This window comes from Xyrauchen texanus, chromosome 27, assembly GCF_025860055.1.
Source record: "Xyrauchen texanus isolate HMW12.3.18 chromosome 27, RBS_HiC_50CHRs, whole genome shotgun sequence".
NCBI lineage: Eukaryota > Metazoa > Chordata > Actinopteri > Cypriniformes > Catostomidae > Xyrauchen > Xyrauchen texanus.
In genome coordinates this window covers 22,897,270-22,913,529 of record NC_068302.1, presented here as the reverse complement: position 1 = coordinate 22,913,529, position 16,260 = coordinate 22,897,270, and the positions used below count along the sequence as shown (strand labels likewise).

Below are 16,260 nucleotides of genomic sequence, written 5' to 3'. Positions count from 1 at the left end.
TATAATGCCTATTGTTTTGATAATTCAGAAACAGAATTAAACATACTTCCTCATATAAAATTTTCTCTTTATTTGGAACAAAATTTTACATTTCACATCCGATGCTGTTGACCAGTATTAGTATTATTAATATTAATAAACTTTCCTAAATCTTCCCAAAGTAATGCAACAAAGAAAATAATACATGAGTGCAAAAAACTAAACAACAACAAAAAAAAAATAACACTTCTTGCAGAAAACAAATATCAAACAATGCTGAAAAATGTAGCAAAAAAATACATTACGGAAATAATGCAAAACACATATTTTGGCTTTCATAATATTATTTTGCATGTCTCATTTTGAGGAGTTTGAACCCACACCAGATATCGCATCTGTTTTAATAACAAGCTCCTCTTCATTTTCTTGATATGTTTGGGAGTCGTTCCATTCTGTGGGGGTGTTTTTCTCTCAGGGTTTTTCCCAGGGTCAGAAGCAATTGAGCAGAGTGAGTGATCCTGCTCTGCACTTTCCTGTAAAAATTTCTTAGCAAAAACTCGAATTTCTAGTGTGTTTTCTGTGCAATCACTAGCGGAGACTCGCGCCATTATATAAATGATATCTTTCCCCATGGTGGTCTTTTGTAAACCCGCCCCTAAACAGAACGTGATGACTAAAGCAACTATGATTGCTTTACATGAGAGTTAGATGGCTTTTCCTGTCTAACTAGGTGGTTCTTGGCCAAATAAAGCTGCTATAGATACCAGACCTTTGCCGTTTTAGTCAAAGGTCTGGCTATACGAGACAAAGAAAGTGTTAGCTGAAAGTTCAGTGCTGTGGGTCTGTCTAAGCATCTGTAATGAGAATCGATGTGCATGTGTGTTTAATAAATGATAAAACATCCCTTGAGGATGTTCAGTGATGTCTTTACATATATATATATATATATATATATATATATATATATATATATATATATATATATACTTGTGGCCAAAAGTTTGGAATAATGTAGAGATTTTGCTCTTATGGAAAGACACATTTTTCACCAAAGTGGCTTTCAACTGATCACAAAGTATAGTCAGAATATTACTGATGTACAAAACAGCACCATCACTATTTGAAAAAAAAAAAATATATATATATCCAGCAGCCATCACTCCAACACCTTATCTTTGAGTAATCATGCTAAATTGCTAATTTACTTGAAATTCACTTGCCATTATATAAAACACTGCTGAAAGCTATTTGGTTCGTTAAATGAAACTTAACATTGTCTTTGTTTTTGAGTTGCCACAGTATGCCCCCTATTACTTCAATCTTAAAGTAACTGAGTCAAGTCAAGTCAAAATTATTTGTATAGCACTTTTCACAACAGCCGTTGTTTCAAGCAGCTGTACATGAAATTATGCTATAACAGAAAATGAATGAATATAATGCTAATATTAGTTCCCCTTCTGTCGCTCTCTCCACGTTGTGTCGGAGAAGCGACACTAGGGGTCTCTCTTGAGCGCCGATATTCACCTCTGACCTATTGAAAAGGGCCAATGAGAGTTGGCAGTCAGTATTTGCATACCCCGCCCCTGCATACGGGTATTTAAGCGGGGCAAATACGGAAGTTTAGTCAGAAAATTTCTTCGGAGCCGATGGTCTGTCTGCAGTTTGCTGCGAGTTACACACCACATTAAAACGTTCCTGTTTCCTCTGACGATCTGCATGCTGTTGGATCTTGACGGCGCACAACAGCGGCTTTCTCCTTTACATTGCATGGTGTGCATTGTTGCCCGTGAGCGCTTCGACAGTGCAGACACACACACACACTGTGTATTAAAAGAGTAAATTCCTATTAAAAGAGTAATTTCTCTAAAAGAGCAAAACACAGCGGCGTTGAACGTTCTTTTCAGAACGCGTCTTTTTCAATATGCCCTTCCGCCCCTGTGTTTTTCCTGGATGCGGTAGAGTGCTCTCCACTTCAGACGGCCACAGGCGCTGTCTCGTGTGTTTGGGCCGCGATCACACCGAGACGGCGTTTGTGGATGGTTCATGTTCTTACTGCGAGAACATGACCATGACCACGTTATGGTCGCGGCTTGCTTTCAACAGAGAGCAAGCCACCCCAGCTGCACCCCGCATTGCTCCTTCTTCCCACGGGATTGAGGACGATGTGGTTGGCGCTGGGGGCGATTTGGGGCGGCAGCGGTTTCGCCGGTAGCCCTCGCGAACCTCCTGCTCTCCGACACGCCGCTGGTCCCCGCCCACGCCGCAGCGATAGCGGCTCGCCTCACGGCCCGGCTGTCTATCCTCCCGAGCCCGAAGCAGATGAGCTTGCCGCTGCATCGGAGAGTGTGATGTCTGATGCCGAGGACTCCCTGGACTGCCGCTTTGGGCCAGCAGGCCCAGGCTGAGGCCGACGCCAGATGTCTGACATGCTTTCCGGCCGCCGTAAGCGTGGGGTTGGATTGGAACCCTCCATCCTCCCCACAGCCTTCACGGTTGGATGACTGGTTCCTGGGGCAGCGCCATTCGCGGCCTCGCGATTCCCCGGTCCCGCTTTTCCCGGAGGTGCATGACGAGCTGACGTCTACGTGGAGAGCCCCGCTCTCCGCCCGTCTAGGTGCCACCCGCTCCACTCTCACCACCCTCGACGGCGGAGAGCGCCACGGATACGGGGCGATTCCCCAGGATGATAGGGCAGTTGCGTACCTGCCCTACCTCCTGGCGTGGCCGCCCCGTACTCCCATCCAAGCCCTGTAGGACAACATCCTCGCTCAACGCGAAGGCCTACAGTGTGGCTGGACGCGCTGCCTCCACCCTGCATGCGATGGCCCTCCTGCAAGTCCACTAGGCCAAAGCACTCAGAAACATGCACAGGGGTGAATCCTTTGTTTTTTCATTTGCCACACCCCCTGACGGGGGCTGTGGTACCCACATTCTCAATAAGAGCTATTGCCTTTGCCTCTGGGTCACCTGGCCCGCAAATGCCGTTCTCACGGCAATCTGCTTTCAGACAGCCCAGTTGACCATGTGACTAAAAAGTCACTTCTGATTGGCGCAGTAACCTTTGGGAATGATCGATGTAGACTAAAATAAGGCTCGTCAACAGACTCCATAATGTTATTTTTCACTGTATTGATCATTTATTTCACATTCTGTCACTCTTCTCACCAACCTGTCTTATGTGTATATGTGTTAGATTAGATTTATGTTTAGAATAGCAATAAAGTTTATCTGTATTCAAAGATGAATGACTGTGGTATATTTTGATAGATAATCTCATCCCTGTTTCTAAAAGATTTCGCTTCAAAGTTGTGCCTAAATACGTTTGATATTATTTTCAATAAGCCATGAGAATAATATCACTCCAATAAGTGAATTAATCATAATTCACTTATTAAAGCTAATTCCTTACAATAGAAATTGTGAGCGGATACAACAATATGTTGTATTACGATTTTAATGGTGGAGAATGTATTCAGACAAATAATCTAGTTATTTGTCATTTATCTAATTTATAATGGTTGTCGAACACGACTAATTCCATTATACAGCCTTATGCAAAAGTTTAGGCACCCCTGACAATTTCCATGATTTTCATTTATAAATAATTGGGTGTTTGGATCAGCAATTTCATTTTGATCTATCAAATAACTGAAGGACACAGTAATATTTCGGTAGTGAAATGAGGTTTATTGGATGAACAGAAAATGTGCAATATGCATCAAAATGAAATTAGACAGGTGCATAAATTTGGGCACCCCAACAGAAATATCACATCAATATCTAGTTGAGCCTCCTTTAGCAGAAATAACAGCCTCTATAGACGCTTCCTATAGCCTGTAATGAGTGTCTGGATTCTGGATGGAGGTATTTTGGACCATTCCTCCTCGCAAAACATCTCCAGTTCAGTTAGGTTTGATGGTTGCCGAGCATGGACAGCCCGCTTCAAATCACCCCACAGATTTTCAATGATATTCAGGTCTGGGGAATGGGGTGGCCATTCCAGAACATTGTACTTGTTCCTCTGCATAAATGCCAGAGTAGATTTTGAGCAGTGTTTGGGTCGTTGTCTTGTTGAAATATCCAAGCCCTGGCGTAACTTCAACTTTGTGACTGATTCCTCTACATTATTCTCAAGTATCTGCTGATAATGAGTGGAATCCATGCGACCCTCAACTTTAACAAGATTCCCAGTACCGACAGTGGCCACACAGCCCCACAGCATGATGGAACCTCCACCAAATTTTACTGTGGTTAGCAAGTGTTTGTCTTGGAACGCTGTGTTATTTTGCCGCAATGCATAACACCCCTTGTTATGACCAAATAACTCCATCTTTGTTTCATCAGTCCACAGCACCTTCTTCCAAAATGAAGCTGGCTTATCCATATGTGCGTTTGCATACCTCAAGCGACTCTGTTTGTGGCGTGTGTGCAGAAAAGTCTTCTTCCGCATCACTCTCCCATATAGCTTCTCCTTGTCCAAAGTGCGCTGAATTGTTGAACGGTGCACAGTAACACCATCTGCAGCAAGATGATGTTGTAGGTCTTTGGAGGTGGTCTGTGGGCTGTTTTTGACCGTTCTCACCATCCTGTGCCTTTGCCTCTCCTATATTTTACTTGGCCTGCCACTTCTGGCCTTAACAAGAACTGTGCCTGTGGTCTTCCATTTCCACACCATGTTCCTCACAGTGTACACTGACAGCTTAAATCTCTGCGATAGCTTTCTGTAGCCTTCCCCTAAACCATAATTTTGAACAATCTTTGTTTTCAGGTGATCGGAGAGTTGTTTTGAGGCCCCCATGTTGCCACTCTTCATAGGAAAGTGAAAGAGAACAACAACTTGCAATTGGCCACCTTAAATACCTTTTCTCATGATTTGATGCACCTGTCTATGAAGTTCAAGTGCTTAATGAGCTCACCAAACCAATTGTGTGTTCCAGTTAATCAGTGCTAGGTAGTTACAGGTATTCAAATCAACAAAATGACAAGGGTGCCCAAATTTATGCACCTGTCTAATTTAGTTTTGATGCATATTGCACATTTTCTGTTCATCCAATAAACCTCATTTCACTACCGAAATATTACTTTGTCCTTCAGTTATTTGATAGATCAAAATGAAATTGCTGATCCAAACACCCAATTATTTATAAATGAAAATCATGGAAATTGTCAGGGGTGCCTAAACTTTTGCATATGCCTGTACATTTCATTACCTAGTAATGTACAATAAGGACAGTTTAATTTAGTTCATAGCTTATATATTTCGAGACCCTAAATTCCCTTTTAAATTTAGCATACCAATTACCCTTACATATAATGGTGTGAGAATGAGGGCACTTTAACGGTTCCCTTCTAAATGTCGCATACCAAATATCCTACAAATGTTACTCATAAAATTCTTTCTCAGCCCTGGAACTCAAACCATTTTCTGATGCCCCCCAAAATATAAATAGGTAAGAAATGAAATTATTATCATAAACATGCAACAACTAGTCGACTAATGGCTTAAACTAACGACTACTAGTCGAATCTTTGGTTGGGGGCAGCCCAACACAGAAGAGCAGTCAGATCATCATTATCCCCATCAATGATCAAACAAGACCCTATTCTTCTCTCCCCTCCTTGAATCCTCACCTCCTTTCTTTCCTCTTAATGTTTTTTATATTTCATGAAACTCCTCTAGAAGGTCTTTAAAATACAAGATCACCCTTAATCTTATTTCCACAGTAATGTATCCTAATTCTCCAGACACATCCCTATGCATTGTTCTCTACGATGAATCAGAATATTCTGAACATTGCTATACATATCATAGCTTTTTAATTGGAAATGTTTTCAATATTTATAACGGCTGGGCACTGGTGTGCAGGGCCCCCCTCATTATCAAATATATAATGGTTAAATCTAGACTGATAGGCATCGCTGTAGACTAGATTTTATGTATCCCACCAGATTAACACTTGCTAAATGATAGAAATCTAGAAACATGAGCAGAAAATTTTCAGCAAAGAATAGGAAAAATAAATAGAAAGTATTAAATAGAGTTCATTTGAATGAAATAACACCTTTGTATGTCTTCATTAGTATTATACTTGAATGTTAAATATTTTCTAGTAGTTTGTATGTGTGTGTGTTTGGGTGGTTTACGAGGAAATAGTTTTAGATAACAAACTGGTAATTACAAGGGTATTATGCTATTAATGTGGTTTATGGGGACATTTCTAGTGTTCCCATAATTCAAATTGCTTAAAAACATACTAAACATTTTTTTTTTTTAAATGTACATTGCATCCGGAAAGCATACACAGCGCTTCACTTTTGACCATCAGGCGTCATGTCTGATGCTTGCCATTTGAGGGAAAGATGATTGCAGCAATGTACATAGATATCCTTGATGAAAACCAGCTTGTAGCATCGTACACAAAAAGACTTGAGGCTGTAATTGGTGCCAAAGGTACTTCAACAATGTATTGAGCAATGGCTGTGAATACTTATGTACATGTGATTTTTTATTTTTAATAAATTTGCAAAGATTTCAAACAAACTTCTTTCATGTTTTCATTATGGGGTATTGTTTGTAGAATTTTGAGGAAAATAATGAATGGATATCCATTTTAGAATAAGTCTGTAACATAACAAAATGTTGAAAAAGTGAAGCTCTGTGAATACTTTCCAGATGCACTGTATAGTTCACACGGTATAAAAACCATTATGTCTGTGGAGAGTCCTCATATGGATAGCTGCACCAACCCACCTAACAGGGAACATTCCAACAACTTGGGTTAACATTATTTAAAGGTTTGGATGAAATGTTGTAAATAAAACGTTAATGGAACATCATTATAATATTTTTAAATTGTTGCCCTTCTGGCTGCACCTGCTGGCAGGCTTTTCCCTGCCCCCCTAGATCTAGGTAGGGGGACTAGGGGAGGGGAAAAGGGCAAGGCAGATCGACAGTGAGAGAGAGAGAGGAGAGAGAGAAAAACGAATTGCTCGCCGGTTCCCAGACACCTGGTCCTCAACCAATCCTCCACCCTCTGGCGAACAACAGCCGCTCCTTCCCGGGCGGACTGGAGCGTCCTCCGACCCCTGGCGAATGGAACCCCCCTCTGCGTTCTGGCAACCGGTAGCGGGCCCCTCCGCCCCTGGCAGTGGCTCCACCACTCCAGGTGGCTGGCAGCAAGCCCCTCATCCCCTTGCAGACGGCGGCCATTCCTCTGTGTCCAGGCGGCCGGTCGCGGTTGCTCCTTTGGGCAGGCGGCAGAACGAAGACTCCACGACAGCGCATCCTTCCTCCTTCCACGGCTTCAGCACCAATGTTACAAGGTTTAAAATGAGTGAGGAGGCAGAAACCCGCTGAACAGTCAAAGTAATATTTTAATAAAAACAGAAACACGGCAGCTGCCTGTGGCTCTCTCTCAAACTGCCGCATCCGGCTGCATTTATCCCTCTTCTCGGGTGATTAGCCCGATTGGGGGCCAGTGTGCTTGGTCATGGCCTGGCCCCACCCTCCTCCTCGACACAACACCACTGACTAATACCTACTTCCTGTTGTACAATCATTTAGAAATAAGAGTTTGAATGACCCTGTAGGCTTTCAAAGCCAAGGTATCAGCTGACCAAGAGGATGGTCCTCTTGTTTTGAAGTGTGTGTGGATGTGTATACTGACCTTGGTGGTCTTCACTTTGTTGCCTGTGCTGCAACTCCAGCCTGTGAGATCAGGCAGAACTTTACACTCTTCACCATCCAAACATGGCTGCATCTGACACCACCACTTCTGAGCTACTATAGATGCTACAAAAACAATCACAGGAAATAAGGAAAAGAATATTTAGTTAATTACATAAACACACAAAGAGTTTTGTTTGAGGTGCTAAGTAGCAAGTAAACTAGAAATCCACGAGCAGAACTGTGTGATTTGCACTTTTTAAGTTATGTCTGTCAAATAATCTATACTAATTATTTTTGGATAGTTAGTATTTTATTATGGCAATATTATGGCTATTTATTATGGTATCATCTATTTCAGATAAACCTGCTCCTAAGCAAACTGTGTTTTTTACTTTTCATGTCAGTCAGACAGACCCTTACTGTCTAAGTGAGTGGTTTATGGCCAGAATAGGCTGCAAACTGGAACAGACTTTATGATAATAGCCTGAATAAATGTGACTATATCGGACTATGATATAGTGGATTTCAGGGAAAAAATAAAATGATAAAAAATTATGTAGGATATGACCCCTAAATATAGATAGGATGATGGAGTTCAGCTCAGCTGCAGGAAAATGGCAAACAGATGAGAAGATATTTGAGATGATACAGAGAGAGAATGAAGTGCAAGATGGGATGAAACATGGCTTATTTGACATTTCCTCTCACGCTGAGCGCTCTCTGTAGAGACACTTGAGCTATTTTTTTTCCTGAGCTTACAGTCAGGCAAAATAAGATAGATCGATTTGTCTGTCAAGTGGACAGTGTTGACACAATATTAAATGAAACAGTTAGACAGCCAAGAAAGACACACAATGAGAAAATATATATAGAGAGAGAGAGAAAGAAAGAGTAAAAGATGCAGGACACAATTTCTCTTGTTTCAGCAGATCATGATATAATATAACATATGAGGTTATTATACCCTTTAATCCACAAGCCAGGTGTACTCTTTGTCAGGGGCCATTTTTTTTTTTACTACATTTGTACAATATGATGCTTGGACACACATATGAACCCATTGTACCTAGCATACTGCTCTCCAAGTTTAGTAGACTGATGCCTGAGATTGTATTCCTTGAGAACTACAAGTTCCGCCCCCGGACATACAGTATAAAGGCGGGGAAATACATCTGTTTCATTCAGAAATTTTCTTCGGAGCCAATGGTCGTGTATGCAGCGAGCTGCGAGTCACACACACCTTTTCCTCTTACCATCCTTTTTAGGACGCGTCTTTGTAAAGATGCCTTTCTGCCCCTGTGTAGTTCCTGGATGCGGTAGAGTGCTCTCCGCTTCAGACGGCCACAGGCGCTGTCTCCTGTGTATGGGCTGCGATCACTGCGAGAACATGATCATTGCAACGTTGCAGTCGCGGCCGCCCCCCGAGTCGTTCCTTCTTCCCACGGGATTGAGGACGACGCGGCTGGCGATGGAGGCGATCTGGGGATGGCAGCGGGCTCAGTTTCGCCGGGTACACCCCCGCGAACCACCCGCCCCCTGGCACGCTCGTTGACTTCCGTCCGGGCTCGAGGCAACTGCGGCTAGCCTCACAGCAAGCCTGCCTATCCTCTGGAGCACCCCGAGCTGGATGAGCTCACCGCTGCATTGGAGAGCGGGCTTTCATCTGACGCGGATGACTCCTCTGGGCTGCCGCATTCGGGCCAGCACGCCCAGGCTGAGGCTGACGCCTAGATGTCCAACATGCTTGCCCGGGCCGCTGCCAGCGTTGGGCTGGACTGGAACCCTCCATCCTCCCCACAGCCGTCTCGGCTGGATGATTGGTTCCTTGGGTCTGCGCGCTGCTCACAGCCACGCCCCACATCATCATTAGCCACCAAAGCCTACAGTGCCATCGGACAGGCCGCTTCCACCCTGCATGCCATGGCCCTCCAGCAAGTCCAGCAGGCCAAGGCACTCAAAGATCTGCACGTGGGTAGTCCTGATCCCGACGTGCTGCAGGAACTGTGCTCGGGGCCCCGGAAGGCTCCCAGGCGCTCCTGAGACGATTGACCCAGAGACCAAGACGTAGGCTCCGGAGCTGGTTAGCAGACCACTCCGTCCCCCGGTGGAGGGCCGGGAGGAGATTCCTTGTTTGAATTTATTCTCAATATAAGAGAGCTATTTCCTTTGTCTCTGGGTCACCTGGCCCGCAAATGTCATTCTCACGGCACTCTGCCGCCACACCTCAACAGTCCTGGCATGCTGGACGCGGACCCCCCGCCTTCAGCCCCATGACTGTTCCCTGGCCGGCCGGTTCTGACGAGTCTAGAGGACGCCTCCACCGGACCTCCTCCTCAGTCACTAATTCGCCCCCTGCCGGGTGTGCAGAGCAAGGTAAGCACTTCGAGTCTTTTCTCAGCACCAGAGCCTGATGCCGTACTACCTGCTCCGCCATACTACCTGCTCCGCCCGCTATAAATATATATATATACATAGATGCATATACAGTGCATTCAGAATGTATATATATATATATATATATATATATATATATATATATATACTAGGGATGTGCATCTCCATAACTGAAGCCGATGCGATACGCATCTCGATACATAGCCAACGATATGATACATTAAAGATACATATGAAGCAGCTACCGATGCAATGCGATACAATTCACCCCTATTACGATGCAGTCCGATCAGATTCAACACAATGCGCTTCAATGCAATACGATGCAATGGGAAAAAATATGATGCTATGCAATTCAATATGGTAGGCTACAGATAGTTTGCTTTTATTTCTTTGGTTCAGACAGACAGCAAATCATAAATTACTTAAGTGCCTTCTGACTTCTAACACATGGACCTTTCACAAAAAGTAGTGCAAAAAACAAGTAGTGCAAAAAACAAGATTAAATAAAACCAGAAGTTATTTTCCTGTTCTGTCTACAGTTACACTTTTAACAGTTCACACATTTAACAGTGAAACAATTTAAGGATGCTCAGGGATAAACAATGAAGAAATGTTCCGTAACTTGCCAGCAGACGAATGTGCTTTCGTATCGGCTCTTCAAGTGTGTTGTTAAATTAGTCGTACTGCCAGTATATTTTATAGCGCCATGACATATTTTACAAACTGCTTGGTTTTATAAAAATCTCCATCTCACTTATAAAACCCAAAGTTTTTCCAAACATTGGATTTGTAATTATTTGGTGGAAGATGCAGCTCTGCCTCTGCCATGTTAATCTATTTTCTATGTCAGGGGTGCCCACAGTTTTTTGTGTGATGATCTACTTTTAAATGACCAACTCAAAAAGATCTACCACCTAAAAAAACATTTAAATATTTAAAAATAATTGCTTGTTGGGACTACTGCATGCATCCCTAAATGGAATTCATATTCTAATTAATAATAAAAAAAACATTGTATATATAATATAAAATATATAATAATGTTCAATGTTGATATCATTCAGTTATAACACAAAACACCTATAAAAAAAGCAACTGAATAAACTAAAATCTTGCCAGGTCAAAATGTATTCGTCAAGTGCAAGTCAGACGTAAACTAAAAGAAGGAAAGACATTATATTTATTTTTATAAAAATTTTACGAAAGCACATTTCAATTTTGTGTGATCTACCAGCATTGCCTTTGCGATTGACTGGTAGATCGCGATCGACGTAGTGTTGTGATAAGTCATGTTCATGCATTGGTGATGAGAGAACATGCTGGAGAAACAGTTTAGAGAGGAGAAATCAATCTACATATAAAATATTGGTCACAAATTATTGGTCACTTTCCAAATAATAAAAATATAGCGCATCTACTAATAATTATATATAAATAAATAGCTTTTACCGATGCAAATATGTTAGAAGCGATGCAGAGCGATACAAATGCCAACTTGTATCCGATGCACACTTTTTTAGCATCGATAACTTTTATGCCGATGGACCGATGCGAATCGGTGAATCTTACCATCCCTAATATATACAGAACAACATTAAAGGCCAATTTTTTTTTATAAATACAGAAAATGGAAGTTAATTTGTGAAAGGAACAAAATAAAATAAAATTTAATTGTAGTGAATTTTTTACCATCCACGCAGGAGGGTGCAGCCCATGTCGTCCCAGCAACCTGTCCAGGGAAGCAGGAGCACTTCACCGTCTGTGATCTCTCCTCAATCTTGTTTTTGTTACAGCAGCGATGGGCTGCAATCACCTCACATGTGCCAGCCTTCACGTGCACTTTAAGAAAAACACACATATTTTATATGAACATTTGTATCAAGAGGCACAACATGAACACCTGTAGTCAGTCATTTCAAGCACAATCTGTTATCACATGCATATATTGACACATTGTTATGCTATGTACAACTGTCTGTGTCATACATGTGGTTGTATTTTTTATAGCAACGCTTATTTAGATTGCACCCAAATTAGAGTACTTTTATCCTATGCACTTCATTTAAACAACTTTCTTCTCAATCATTCTAGTACATTCTTTAGGTATTAAGGTATGTAGTTTAAATACATTCCTGGCCATACTACATCCGCCATGTTGGCATTGTCCACTGACACAATTTTTCTTTGACCTATAACGTTCTTACAACAATCACAAATCACAAAAATAAAATACAATTACTTGAATGTTGCTAAACGCTTTCCATTTACACAGGAGGAGAAAATTCTTGGTACCTAAAACACTTAAAAAGAGCTGCCAGGGTCACAGTTTCAGCCATTTTTACTTGTAACATTTCAAATGTCCGAGGACATCTGCCATTACATTAAACAGTACTGTGCAAAAGTTTTGCCTAGTGAGGATTTCTTCAAAAATAATAACATAAATAGTTTTCATTTATGAATTAACATCATACAAAGACCAGTAAACAACAAAAAAAGCTAAATAAATATTTCAAGTGACCACCTTTGCCATCAAAACATCACCAATTCTCCTAGGTACACCTGAAAACCTTTTCTTGGTTGTTGGCAGATAGGATGTTCCAAGCTTCTTGGAAAATTTACTGCAGTTCTTCTATCTATTTACAGGGCTGCCAACTTTTGAGTTCAGCTTGACGTGAGAGTTGTGGGGGGATGCTGTGCTGCTGCTTTCCCCCTGATTGGTCTGAATAACTCACTGCTGCACAGTGCTGTCTGCTCTTTCTTGTTTGTCCGTGCGCTGTCAGTGCCCTCTTTGCTCCGCTCAATGCGTTAGAGTTGGCAGCCCTGTATTTAGGCTGTCTCAGTTGCTTCTTCTATTCTATTCTATTCTATTCTATTTGCAAAAGGAGTCTAACATGTATATTTCATTTTGACTCAATAAAGCTGAATATATAAATAACCATCTTAAGACAAAGGTTTTTGTGAAATATCTTATGTGCCTAAGACTTTTGCACAGTACTGTATGTCCACGGATGGCACACTTCAGAATCTCAGCAGATGCAGTTGATCATCTACAGTAGGTAGTGTTCAGCTATTGTATCATGAATACAGTTTTTGGACATCTCATTCATTTCACATGTTTGTTGCATGCTGTGTGTAGCAGGAAAGTACGGACATTTGGTCAACCCAAAGACACCCAAAATATGTATTTAGAGTCCATGTTTTTAACAAGAGCTTTACTCAGTATTTTTGAATGAGAACTTTAATTAAAGCTCAGGGGATCACAAAGATGCAAAGAAGACATAACCAAACAAATTTATAACAGAACTACTCTGGGTGACCGTTGGCATCAAAATGATTGAAATTCTAGCAGAGATCTTCATCCTATCTCACAATCTCAATATCAAATCAATGAGTTTTACTCTCATTCTGAGGGATTGAAATTCGCAGACATGCCTTTGAAACAGATCTATTGAGAGAATAAAATATTAACTGCAATAATGAGTAAAAAACAAAAACACAACAAACGTCTGACTTTATTTCTTCACATATTTCTCTTGATTTTTCACAATCCACCCACCTTGTCTAAAGCATTCAAAACAGTTTATATTGGATCAGTACAGCTTAGTGGGTTTCACCCTACAAAGCACCATTGACTTCAGATGAAATTTAGCCTGAGCTATTGAACATGACCGTTAATAAGAGTGAGTCTTAGAATCAGCCATTGTGTTTACAGAGGGCATCATTTCTAAATCTGAGGTGGTATAAAGTTTCTGATCCCTGTTTGTGGAGGGAGTTTTAGTACAGGGACAGTTATGTGGATTTGCACACAGATTGATACTGCAGCTTTGGGGTGCTGTTTTCATATCACCTGAAAAAAAACCTCAAATCTGAGCAGGGTCCTGTCTTCAAAATCTCAAAGGCTAGTTCTTTTGTTGGTCATGAGAGCTACATTTAAGCATAAGTGCATCAGACTTGGTGTGAGAAGTTTTGGTGTAAATTGTACACAATTATTTTATAATTTTATTTCATTTCATTGCATTAATACTAAGTAGAGGTCTTAACAGGCAGTAGAACATGAGATGCAGGCTAAGAATTGGAACCATTACAGCATGTTTTAAAGACAATTCTGAGGTACTGTATATTTGAATTTATCTTTCCAACCAATATGATCCAATGTTACAACGTCCCATAGAATGTCAAAATGGAATGACCTTTAGCAAGTTGAACTGGGAATGATTAAAATGCTTAATGTTGCATTTTAGAATGGACTTATCCTTCAGTGGCAGCACAAGGTGCGACAGCCAATCAATTCTTCTCTGCACACACCTTACATCAAATTAATCTATCATGACTAGGTCAAAATGGGGGCTGACGCTAATGGTCAACTGCCTGTGTGAAACGTGAAAATGCCAACCATCCCAAGAGATCGACTTCTAAGCTGAGAAACGGTTCTTGCCACCATATTCTTCTCATGCATCTCACTAAATTCAGTGATAGGGCATTTAATTTCTGTGTACCCAACATGATGGGATTCCACAATATGGCCTCCTATTCAAAACTTTTTTCTTCACAATGACCAAGTTTACATGAACTTAAGAATGAAGGTTATTCCAGGGTTTTTGCTGTAAGCGGCATTCTGAAACGTCAAGTAATCGAGAACGCTGATTTTCTTACGGCGTTTAAGGGATTAAGAGAAAGCGGTTTAATACACCTAGGTTTCTCCTGAAGAACTCTTCTTATGTGGCAGTGTAAACACATACAACGCATTCTAACAGGTTTTTAAAGAGTGCGTATGTGTGTGAAACAGACCGAATAACAAACATCATAGGATGGAGCTTAACAACAAATCATCAAAACATTTCTGGGAGTACAGTGGGAACACAACTGTAAAATATCAACGGTCCCTCACGTTTGCGTATTTGCACTCGTACATTGAGGGAATCCAGGAGATTTATGGAAAGGGAAACCCCACTAATGAAGTGCAATTCTGCTGCAGGTTGCGATAGAAAGTTAAGGAAAGAAACAAAGCAACAACTCTGGAATATCTGGAAATAAAAGCGAAGCAATTGATACTGAAATTAAATAGAGAAGTCTTCCTCAATATCATGTTATTTACACAAGTGTCGCAGGGTAAATACGTTGCTCTGGAAAAATCTGCTTACTGACCGAGCCGCATGTACACAGGAGTATATGTCACTTATACAGTGCATGTCAACAAGGACGCTGCTTCCTCGCAATGTGCCGCTTTCTCGCAATAGCCTGCTATCTGGTGTCCATGTAAACGTAGTCAATGAAAAGTCTGTCAATAGAGAATATTATATTTATAATATATTTTGTAATATTTTAATCATATTAATGTAATACAAATGACTGATGAATATGTAACCTAAGGACAACTATGTAACCTTCACTCATCCAAAATGGAACTACGTCATCATACAGTGGTTTGGCAGCCATGAAATCCACACATAGCGAGCCATCATGAATGAGACACATAGATGGAGCAACCACAAAACTAAAATGTATATTTCCAGATGGGGCGAATAGAGCGTTAACAGAAATTCTTATATAACTAACATAAACAAAATCATTTGAGGAATACTCGCTGCCTGGCATTAGCACAGAGGTAAATTCTGTTATATTTGCATATACAGTAGTTCTGGAATAGTATATCGGATTTACATTTGCTTTACAGAGACACATTTATGTGGCCAAGAGTAAATGGAATGTGGATAATCAATCGGATTGCAATCTGATCAGTAAGGACATACAATATATGGTCACTAAGTGTAAATAATGAAACTGAGAATTTCTCTAGTTCAGTGGCAGGCTCGGTGAGTTCTCCCCTCTACCTGTATATAATGGATATTTATCAAACCATGCTGATTTAAATATCAAGATGTAAATATAGAGCATTGGATCCTCTCAGTGGGGTGAATTATATTATCCACTCATTAAAGCCAGAAAACCTGCAATTTGGAAAGGAAACATTGTGTAGCTTAGAGGGAGTGCCTCCCATATCTACAAATGCAAATATTAGTGTAAGTGGAATAAAAGGGCGATGACTTTCCTGTATCGTGGGAGCACAAGACATAAGGGAGACAGGCTTCATTTGTCAGAAATCATCAGGATGGATGAGAAAAAACCTGCATTCTGCACATTACTAGTCACAAGAGATGTTGTTAATTGCTCAGTGTTTAAATTATCTGTTCACGTTTGCCTGCTTTAAAAAGACA

At 41.1% G+C, this 16,260-nt stretch overlaps 1 protein-coding gene across 1 annotated transcript in view; it reads right to left on the bottom strand.

The window, feature by feature from the left end:
• LOC127621285 (chemokine-like protein TAFA-2) overlaps window positions 1-16,260 on the bottom strand; it is a 126,465-nt gene that overhangs the window by 2,218 nt on the left and 107,987 nt on the right. Inside the window, exons 3-4 of the mRNA XM_052094811.1 lie at window positions 11,735-11,884; window positions 7,647-7,771 (exon numbers count right to left, since the gene is read on the bottom strand). Of these exons, the coding sequence (XP_051950771.1) occupies window positions 7,647-7,771; window positions 11,735-11,884 (275 nt within the window). The remainder of the gene's footprint in view (window positions 1-7,646; window positions 7,772-11,734; window positions 11,885-16,260) is intronic.